This window comes from Mytilus edulis, chromosome 4 (genome assembly GCF_963676685.1).
Source record: "Mytilus edulis chromosome 4, xbMytEdul2.2, whole genome shotgun sequence".
In the NCBI taxonomy this organism is placed as follows: domain Eukaryota; kingdom Metazoa; phylum Mollusca; class Bivalvia; order Mytilida; family Mytilidae; genus Mytilus; species Mytilus edulis.
Genome location: NC_092347.1, coordinates 89,700,003 through 89,711,415, shown reverse-complemented (window position 1 = coordinate 89,711,415; position 11,413 = coordinate 89,700,003). Strand labels below are relative to the sequence as shown.

General features: G+C 32.9%; 1 protein-coding gene across 3 annotated transcripts in view; it reads right to left on the bottom strand.

Moving 5' to 3' along the window:
* Positions 1–3,549: 3,549 nt before the first annotated feature.
* The window catches only part of LOC139520956 (contactin-5-like), a 42,803-nt gene continuing 34,939 nt past the window's right edge, over positions 3,550–11,413 (bottom strand). Inside the window, exons 10-15 of one of the 3 annotated variants that reach the window (XM_071314064.1) lie at positions 10,052–10,177; positions 9,320–9,607; positions 8,291–8,518; positions 6,086–6,663; positions 5,174–6,029; positions 3,550–3,695 (exon numbers count right to left, since the gene is read on the bottom strand). In XM_071314064.1, the coding sequence (XP_071170165.1) occupies positions 6,554–6,663; positions 8,291–8,518; positions 9,320–9,607; positions 10,052–10,177 (752 nt within the window). In that variant the 3' untranslated portion in view covers positions 3,550–3,695; positions 5,174–6,029; positions 6,086–6,553. Of the gene's footprint in view, positions 3,696–5,173; positions 6,664–8,290; positions 8,519–9,319; positions 9,608–10,051; positions 10,178–11,413 lie in introns of those variants that run through there. The other 2 variants (XM_071314063.1, XM_071314065.1) reach the window with 2 other exon arrangements.

Genomic DNA, 11,413 nt, shown 5'->3' with positions numbered 1-11,413 from the left:
TTTTAAGCATATTTCTATACAGGCTGTTTGATATCCAGTTTAAAATTATACAATATATGTATTATGGAACTCTGTATTAGAAAAGCCCTAGTACAAATGGCCATGTTGATATATTTGAATTGATTACATTTGTTACAATGGCCATTTAAAATTTTTTTAGGTGCATAATATAAGTTTGGGGTTTTTTTTGTATTTAATATAAGTATTTATACTAAAATTATAGTTTCGAGCTTCGAAGTATATTTTGTAAACTTTTAGATTAAAGACAAATTCTTTATGTGCATTTTTGTAAGAAGTCAAAATAACGATATACCTTTCATTTTTGTCTTAAAACTGTTTGTACCAAGAAATTATAATTCAGCTGTTTTTGGAACTGCAAGTGCAATTGATCACATCCGACGTTTGAGTCGTTTTGAAAATATTTTCATATTTCGTACCATTTCAATTATTTACAATGTGTAATGATGTAATGATTATATAATCATACTTTAACAAAACTCTTATAATTTGTCTAAAGCACAGGGCCAGGAGGGTTAACTGGATTATAGAAATATGATAGTCCTTGGATTTTCTCTCGATTAGTAGTAAAACCCTTGATAAAATGGGAAATCCGTTTGGCTACCCGGGATGCATAAATACACAGCCACATTACTTTTGAATGGGAACGTTAAGGCCAATTCCTCAGTACATTGTGTATCATGTAACAACTATATTGAATGTTGCATTCGACTATGTGGTCTCGTGCTAGCGTGTTCTCTTCTAATGCAGGAGGTCCGGTGTGTCCTCGTCCTGAATATGCAATTAATTTACCACTTGACGCACGTTAAATAGCCGTTCATCAATCCACCTATCTGGCCAGTTGCAGAACATAATTTCCCACAAGTCCTCAAATTCTAGTAACAGTCCAAAAGACATGACCTTTTTGGGACTTAACATTTTACTAAATCTTTCGAATACACATTTCCATTAATGTATATTTGAAATATGAGGATATACAAAATCTAAACACAAGTAGTTTACAAACCATGGCATCGTAATAAACATACACGTAGTTCCGACGTCATGTAAATATCATACTGCGTAATTTTGTTTAGTTTAAACATATTTTATTGTCCAAAAAACATTGACAATAGGATTGGACACAAGTTTTGCAACTTCGAACGTCTTCTCCATTACATACAAATAATACATATCCGAACAAATATGAAATACATAATAATAACATCATAAACAATATTTATATGAAGACACGAAATTAACAAGAATTTATACGACATGGTTCATAGATTCCTAAAAGTCGAGTTGACCGTAAATTTTTATGAAAGACCTACCTAATAGGTTGTTTTAATCTTGGAATAAATATTCACTCAAAAGGTAAGTTTTTATTGCATTTTGAACAATTAAATTAAAGTGTTGTTGTCAACTGATGGATAATAAAATCAAATTGATGATCCATGTCTTAATTTTGTGATAAATGTATAAGGGTATAGAAAGGGTCCTTCAATTCTGCATTCTAATTTTTTTCGCTCATTATTCTTTGTCTTTAGAAATAATTGGTATTCTGTAATTATTCGATAACTGTATTCAAGAAATTTTCTTTTTTAGTATACTATTACCCATTCTTTTTATTTTTGATGTTATTCTTTTTATTTTAGGACCCCAGTATTCTCTATTTTTTTTGCCATTGTTACCTATTCTGTAAACTTCATCCACTTCCTCGTATAGAAATTTTATTCAATTTAAGATAATATTTGGTCAGCAAATATAAGACATATATTCCAACTGCATAACCAAAAGTATGTCCTTCTGGAGTTTCTTATTGACAATATGTTTGTTGAATTTAAGGTAAAAATTTTCAACAAATTGTTGGTATTCAAATGGGAACGAGCTGTGCGCCTCCCCTTGTCGTCCTTTTCTTATTGTCATATGAGTCGGAGTTCCTTCATACAATTGTCAAAAAACAAGAAGCTAAAAATAGACAGATGATTCATTTTAAATTCAGACGTAAATTCTTTCTATTAACAATTCGAAACTTTCATGATTTGGTTTCTTCAATAGATCCACCCGAACTAAAAAATTCCAAGAAACAACAGACACGGCTGCCTCTGTCTCATTTTTAGATACATATCTCGAATTTAACACAATCGGTCATATCAATACCAGGACCAATAACAAACGAGACAATTTCAATTCTGAAATTATCAATTTCCCTCAATCTAGTAGCAATATAACCAATTTCATCTACATATTGGTTTCTATATTCCCCAACTGATTCGTTATGCAAGATCTTGCAGCTACTACTGTGATTTATAAAACGTCACCATATTCTGAGAAGATAGTTGGTGACCAAGTTATATGTCAAAAAAAGAAAAAGTCTCATCCTTTTTCTAAAAAAAAGTTAATCGGAAGATACCAAGACCTCGTCGATAAATGCTCCGTATAAATTTCACAAATACTTAATGATTGTCTTGAAGTATAGATTCTGGGTACTGACCTTGTTTATCATCTTAAGTACTTGTTACAATGTTCTTTTATTTGCCATTGTTAATTAACCTAATCTGTTTAGTCCATTTTTGGCAATATCCTTTTGGCGTGGCTCGGTACTTGTACATCTCGCCATTGTGATATTATGGTACTATGATCTTTTTTGTAATCTTGTCTTTCTTATTTGCTCATACGCTTTGTCTATATGCCATTTTGTTTCTCTTTGTTGACATATTTAGTTGTTTTTTTTTTATGTGATTAAGATTATAAAGCAATGTTGACTGATGTACCTCTATTTTTGTCATTTTAGCTATCGTGTCTGTTTGTTTTGTTCACCCATTATTTTCAATAAAATTGAATTTTATGCGACCTTCATACAGGTGAGAGGTTCAGCTACCAATAAAACCAGGTTTAATCTACTATTTTCTACATAAGGAAATACCTTTTGGTGTGTTTGAGCTTTTGATTTTGCCATTTGATAAGGGATATTCAGGGTTTTTTTTATTTTCCTTGGAGTTCGTTTTTTTTTTATTTTACTTTTTCTCATGTTGTTCGTTTATATGTATATCAACAACGCATTCTCTCGTGTAAATATCAATACTGCATTTTTTATTGTTTCTTGTTTTTCGACCACAAAGTTCGACGACTGCATTCATTATATTTGAAACGGTTAAAATATGGCACAATCAAATTAATTATTTTTAGCAAAAATCACATAACTGATTTATATTTCAATTTGTAGGCAAAATATTGTCCATAACACACCTTTCTCTTCTCGAACTTCGTCCATGTCGGGCAGTTGCGAAGTCTACATGTTCGTGTCCTTAATGTTCATGAAATAGTTGACACTGGACGCTAAGCAACGACAATTTAAAGCATACAAAAGGGAAGTGTTCATGAAAATTCTTAAACTTTGTTGACACCAATTCTTTTTCAATTGCATGTACATTGTCAGTGCAAAGATTGTTAGTGTAGACTATAAAATTGATATAAAAAGCCTTATACCAACTTAAAATTTAATGACAGTTAGTACCCACAAAAAAAGCTGTGAAAATAACAAGTTAAAATATTTTATGTTTTTAATATGGCACGTAAAATGAAATATACACACGTTATACAAACACACATAAGAAAACAAGATTATCATGAGCAAAGAATGTCACAGACATAATTATGTATTTCAGCATCGATAGAAATATATTTGTAGGACTCTAAAGTGCGATGGTACTCTAAAGTGCGATGGTCACGCTAAAGTGCGAGGGTCTACGCTAAAGTACGATGGTGTCTCACGTTAAAGTGCAATGGTTGTTTGTTCGCTAAAGTACGATGGTATATCACGCTAAAATGCGATGGACCAATAGGGTAAGGTTCTAGGGCTTTATAAAAAACGTTAAAGAACACTCAATGTAAAAATAGTCCTTTTGTATAATCTAGTATTATAAGGTATACCATATGTGAAAGGCATTATAATTTAACAATAGTTTGAAGTGAATTATTCTAAAAGACCGATCACGTAATAATTGCTAAAAATGTAATTTGGGTGACACAGAATACTATATTTCTTGTACTAGTCAATGATTTTTTTACAATTTAGGCGTATTTACAAATATTGTGATAATTGGTGTAGCTTGCCGTTCACACGTAGTCTATCACTCATTGGAACACCTCCCCTTACAATCGTCCTTATAATTAAAGATACAAAATGTAATTATTATCGGAATATGTAACATTTATTTGTTTAATTTAAATGAGAGAGAAAGGCGATTTTTGCTGAGCTTAATTTACGCTTTTTTTGTAGCGACTACACATCCATGTTATATTATCCTGCAATGTGCATGCTAAGGCAGCAACCATTTGATTTTCAGGGAGGGGGGGGGGGGGGGCTATGGTTTTTTTTTGAAAAAAAAGTTTGTTTCCAGTTTTTGGAGAAAAAAATAATTTGTTTTTGATTCTGAGAAAAAAAAATTGTTTGTTTCACCCTCAGCTGCCACTATATGTAAGCTAAAATTGAAAGAAAAAAATTGTTTTCGATGTGTCGCGAAAAAAATAGATTGTTTTTCGCCGCAGTCGAAAAAAAAAAGTTTGCACAGAAAAAAAAACCATAGCCCCCCCCCCCCCCCCCCACAGAAAATCAAATTTATGCATGAAAACATGTCCCTTTATTTTGCCGACGTTTCTTTTCAATAAGAGCGACAACATTTTAACGGAGACCGCACAATAAACTGCAACAAAAACAATGATTTAAATGCATCCGTTCGCTTCCAATAAAAGCAGGATACAGGATATCTATGCAAATACTACTTGTATCGACAGGGACTATAGTAAACCGGTCGAGAGCAGGATACAAGTTCTTCTTCAAGCCACCAAAATAAAACACATTTGCTTTAGCCGACAAAGCACGGTTTGGTTTAAATTAAGTCATAAATCTTTGGTTTAAAAGTTGTTAATCAAATGTCTGTAGTTTATTTTCCGGCCTGTTCATTTTTAGTTTGTATAAACGACTGTTAACGTCATAATCCAACTACATTTCTTACGTCTTTACTTTCGCGGACCATCACACTTTAGCGTATGGAAGCATCGCACTTTAGCGTATGGAAGCATCGCACTTTAGCGTATACCATCGCACTTTAGCGTGTCCATCGCACTGTAAATAGCGTCCCCATCGCACTTTAGAGTCCTACATATTTACAAATTTTAAGCAATGATTAAATAAATTGTATTGACAGTAATGAGACATATTTTATTATTGCATCTAATTCCTCATCTATTTTTAACGGTAAATAGAATCATTCATTAGAACAGATCACAAACCACCAACATGCGTATAATCTGAACCAAAATAAATGTTCATGAAACTACAAACAATAATTCTCCAAGATAACTACCAAAGAGAAAATAAGATTGGTGTACATATTAACAGATTATTGTACGAACATAAACAATGAGCAAAACAAAAAATTGTAAAAATGAAACAGATGAAAATAACAGCCTGATTTAAGCTATAACGAAAAAAACAATTATGATCAACGGTAAACAACATCTACTAGACTACAGGAGCATGGTTAAGGATATAGACATACAGAGTGTAAAATCATTTTGGGTCATCTGAACTAATCAATTTCTTAAACTCTAAACTCTCATAGAAATTAAAGTGAAAAAGAAAAAGATACAATGATAACTTACTGATGCTATTTACACAATTTAGAGAGTCATGTATGTCTCTGTGCAGTATCCATAAATTAAAATAAATACACTCATAAACACGTGTGTAATCTTACTCTCATTCATAACCAAACGTAAAGGTTTTATCAGGATTAAAACATGTTACAAAAACTTATGAACATGAGGGGGTACACGTTGCAGTCACACTACTTTCAGTTTACAGTTTCGTGCTTAAATAGATGATGGCTAGTATAGGTCTCAACATCGTGTACCAGTTAAAACAAAAATATAAAAAAAAATCTGACCGGGTTTTTTAAAGTGATCAAACCACAGGACGACGTTGGATAAGTGACCAAAACTGGTTAGATGAACACATTTAAGTTCTTTGATTTCTGAGGAACCATTTTCGAAGAACAAAATGAAGATATAACATACCTACAGAAAATTTAAACAGTTTCTAATCATGTCTAATACAACAAAAGCTCAACAAAAAATTATGGTATAAATATTTTTTTTTTATAAAAACAGAAACTAAAGAAAACATCGTTAAACAATGAACCAAATTACCATACAAACACTATATACGTATAGATTTTGAAACAACTCAAGGGAATAGAAATGACAACAAAATACGTGTTACTTAGTTGACAATTCTTACAATATTTTTTTCTTATCTCCTTGTCTCATTCCAATCAAAAAAAATATATATATGAATAATAAACAATAATCAATTACCTCCTCTTTTCAGATTCTCTGATTGGAACAAAACATTTGATTGACTTTTTTGCAAATTGATAAAATAGATAATTAACAAACGAAATATTGAATCCAAATACTTTGGCTGTATTTTTTTCTACATTTATACCAGCAAGCTGCCTCTTCATTCATACATATGTACATGATTCTGCTATGAAAACAATTTTTGGAATGCGAAGACAACTGTCACAGTCAGTAAAATATAGCTGATGGTCATATCAGAACTTTTGTTTCGGTTATCCTGTTTAACTTGTTCTTTGTCTGGAAAAAAAACCCCAGGTAAACACCAAAAATAAATTATTGCAATGGATAAACATATACTCATTTACATGTGTATTAAACGCCAATTAGAAAGCAATTCTTGAATGTAATAAAATTACATTGATAGTCTTCAACAGTAGAGCAGTGCACATACTACATGTCAATCATGCCATTAAGAGGGCAATTTGAAGTCACCAACAGTCACAATTGTCACTACCAAATGTCGAGCGTTTCGTTCATCAAGAAAAATATACTCTTCAACAGTACACAATTGACTGTTTTATATGTTAATCTTGCCATCCAGGGGGGGGGGGACATATAGTCTTCAGCAGCTCGTCATTCTTAGGGCAACATAAAGCCATCGACAGTACACAATTGACTGTTTTATATGTTAATCTTGCCATCCAGGGGGAACATATAGTCTTCAGCAGCTCGTCATTCTAAGGGCAACATAAAGCCATCGACAGTACACAATTGACTGTTTTATATGTTAATCTTGCCATCCAGGGGGAAACATATAGTCTTCAGCAGCTCGTCATTCTAAGGGCAACATAAAGCCATCGACAGTACACTAGTGTCAGTTTCATATATCAATTTGGTTTTTCAGAGGGCAACATACATTGTAAGTCTACAACAGTAAACAAGTGCCTGTAGCATACGTCAATTCTGTAATTCAGAGGGTAACACACTGTCGTCAACAATATACACATGTCAATACTGTCATTCAAAGGGAAACATACAGATGTTAAAAGTAGACAAGTGCCTAAAGTATACATCAAAATAGGGACGAAAGATACCAGAGGGACAGTCAAACTCATAAATTGAAAATAAACTGACAACGCCTGGCTAAAAATGAAAAAAAGTCAAACAGACAAACAATAGAACACACGACACAACATAAAAAAACTAAAGAATAAGCAACACAAACCCCACCAAAACCTAGGGGTGATCTCAGGTGCTCCAGAAGGGTAAGCAGATCCTGCTCCACATGTGGCACCCGTTGTGTTGCTTTTTTTATAACAAATCCGATCAAAGATTCTCATTCAGTCCTCAACATACCTTTGTCAATAGTCCACAAGTACATGTCACAAAACGGTTTTAAAGTTAGGTCATCATATTGTCTTAAGTTCAAGTCCCCATATGGTCTAACGATTAAGTCACCACATGGTCTTAAGGTTATGTCATAACATGGTCTTAATGTTTGGTCACTGTATTGTCTTAATGTTTTAGTCATTATCTGGTCCTAATGTTAAGTCAACGTAGGCTAAGGTCACTATATGGTCTTGAAATTTACATTTTGGTAATAATATTGTTTTAGGATAAGTTGTAACCATATAGTCTCGTGCTCAGTAGTCACAGTCCATATAGTCTTAATGTCATGTCATCATAGGTATGGTGTAAAGTTTAGAAGTCATCATAGGTATGGTGTAAAGTTTAGAAGTCATCATAGGTATGGTGTAAAGTTTAGAAGTCATCATAGGTATGGTGTAAAGTTTAGAAGTCATCATAGGTATGGTGTAAAGTTTAGAAGTCATCATAGGTATGGTGAAAGTTTAGAAGTCATCATAGGTATGGTGTGAAGTTTAGAAGTCATCATAGTGTGCTCAATAGATAACATATATTTTACCTGCTTCTCTATACTCAGGTTCTGCAGTAGGTATGGAAGGTGTTGTTGTCCGTTTGGGTTTCCGTTTCTTTGTTGTTTTCTCTATCGGCTTTGTTGTGATAATAATTGGCACCGGTGTAATAGGCTCTTTTGTTGATGTCAATGTTTTAATTGTTGATGTCAATGTTTTAATTGTTGTGGTCATGGTTTTTCTGGTAGTCTTGGCAGGGGCAAGGGTTGTTGTGGCAACTTTAAGAGAAAAAATATTAAAAATAAAGAGAAGTAAAGATGAGGTATAATTTACAAACGAAATATTAATAAACCAAAGACCAACCAAAGGGGAAGGGAATACACAACTAAATGTCACTCATTACGACCTCAAACGATGAGCAAAATATAAAATGTTCATTTATAAAACAAATATATGAATTTAACTTGTCTTGCACAATTAAGTGCCTATAATATTATTATTTTTTTAAAAACCATCGGTTATATTATACAAATTAATGTTTCGTCTCAATAACCAACAAAAAGAGCAACGTAACATATGATATTTATAACTGTTTCATCAGTAAAGGACAATTAATTTGCATGCAATTAGTGGGCAACAAGTTATAAGGATATATTCAAGAGAGAGAAAATCTCGTTCTTTCATAATCACCATTTTTTTTGGATAAGAAGTCTGATGTAAGTCAAATAACACAGTCTACATTAGTACATGTGTATGCAATAAACTTTGCTATGTCCATGACATATTTTGAAACTTCTGGGAAATAACAGATTTAAATAGCAGTTAGTACATGCTAATGCTATTTATAGCCGACTATACGGCATGAGGTTTTCTCAGTTAAATATCGCACGGTTGCCTGTTATTGCTAACATCTACTTCATTTTTACTTTGGTGGATAACCGTTTCATTTCCTATCATACCACATCTCCTTATTTTAATATTCATATATTTTAGAATTCTGCAAGTTATTTTCTGTATTAAACTTTAAAAATGTGATGCCAAAAATTGACATAAAACATCTTAAATCATAAATGGCTTACAAAGTGGTAAAATGGTAACACTGACTGAGTCTTGGCCAAGGTGGTTTCCACCAACACAGGTATATTGTCCAAAATCTTCTATATTTAATTTCATTATTTTCATTGCCATAGTTTTATAGTTTTCGTGAGGTACAATGTCTAATGTATGGTCAAACGTAGAATTAGGACCTTTGGGTGACACCCAATAGTTGAATATGATTGGGTTTCCTGTTATATTGCATTCAGCTATTAATGGCATCCCAATTTCTTTCTTGATTCTACGGGAGGACACTGAAACTTTAACAGGATCTGCAAAACGCATAATCGACAAAACTGTTATTTCACACCGTGCACATGTTATGGATAAAAGGTATTCAAACTTTAAAAATTAAAATATTCATACAAAACAAAATTAAAATGAAATAAAGCAAATTAAAAATGTAAGCATAAATCATAAAGAATAAAATGATAACTTCTAGCATAAACCAAAAAAAATAAAAAGCTTCATAACATATAAAATAAACAATTTCCATTAAAGTCATGATCAGTTTTAAACATCTTCAATGAAAAAGGACATTTCTCTCATAATAAGCACAATTCTTGTTTATTACACATTAAGATTTAGTAATTTAGGATTTGCTAAATGTCCAATGGCAAATAGATCATGCTTAATTAGGACAAGAATACAAAATGAGTTTTGATTTATAAAAAAATAACAGAGCCGTGGAACATCATTCAAACATGCATTCTTACATTGAATGTCTACATCAATATCTAGTGTCTCCTCCGATTGTTTCCCATTGGTTGCCCGACATTGGTATGTCCCTGCCACGGATCTATGGCTGTCTAATGTCAACATTTCATCACCAGACGCTATTTCTGGAATGGAGAGTACGTTAAAAATAATAATGATGAAAACATAAATGAAACTATTTCATATTCCCTTATTTCTGAATTCAATCATAGCGATTGTGAGACGTAAATCAACGATTAATTCTGCTTCCATTTATACTTTAAATTTCTATATATCAATTTATATCAACATTAATTTCCCTTGAAATCCGATAAATGCTGAGGCTGCTAACAAGAAAGCAATTGAACCAAGGTTTTTAGAAGGTAAGTGTGCAATCATCTGACATTCACTTATTAATAACATTTCAAAATTTCTTTGCCATTTGTCGTAACCGCAAATCCATCCTCCGTTTTATTTTCATATTTATCATTAAATGCGACTTTCCACTAGATACCCTTGGTATCTTCTTGTCTTTACACCGTATACCACTTCGCATTCTCTTGACTTAAAATCAGATACCCCTTGAAATCATCTGGACTTATAAAAATAGACCCCTTGATATTCTCTTAACTTTAAACCAGATATCACTTGATCGCCTCTCTACTTTAAACTAGATATCTCTTGATATCTTTTTGATTTATCATCAGATATCCCTTGATAGCTTTCCGACTTATTACCAGATATCTCTTGATATCCTCTTGATTTATCATCAGATATCCCTTGACAGCCTTTTGGTTTATCACCAGTTATCCCTTAATAGATTATCTACTTGTCAATAGATTTCCCTGGATATCCTCTGACCTATCAACAGACATCCCTTGTTAGATTCTCGACCAATCATCAGATATTCCTGGATATCCTCTGACCTATCACCAGACATCCCTTGAAAGTTTCTCTACCAATCACTAGATATTCCTGGATATCCTCTGACCTATCACCAGACATCCCTTGATAGATTCTCGACCAATCACCAGATGTTCCTTGATATCCTCTGACCTATCACCAGACATCCCTTGATAGATTCTCGACCAATCACCAGATAATCCTGGATATCATCTGACCTATCACCAGGCATCACTTGTTAGATTCTCGACCAATCATCAGATATTCCTGGATATCCTCTGACCTATCACAAGACATCCCTTGATAGTTTCTCGACCAATCACCAGATATTCCTGGATATTCTCTGACCTATCACCAGACATCCCTTGTTAGATTCTCGACCAATCATCGAATATTCCTGGATATCCTCTGACCTATCACTAGACATCTCTTGATAGCCTCTCGACCAATCACCTGATATTCCTGGATATACTCTGACC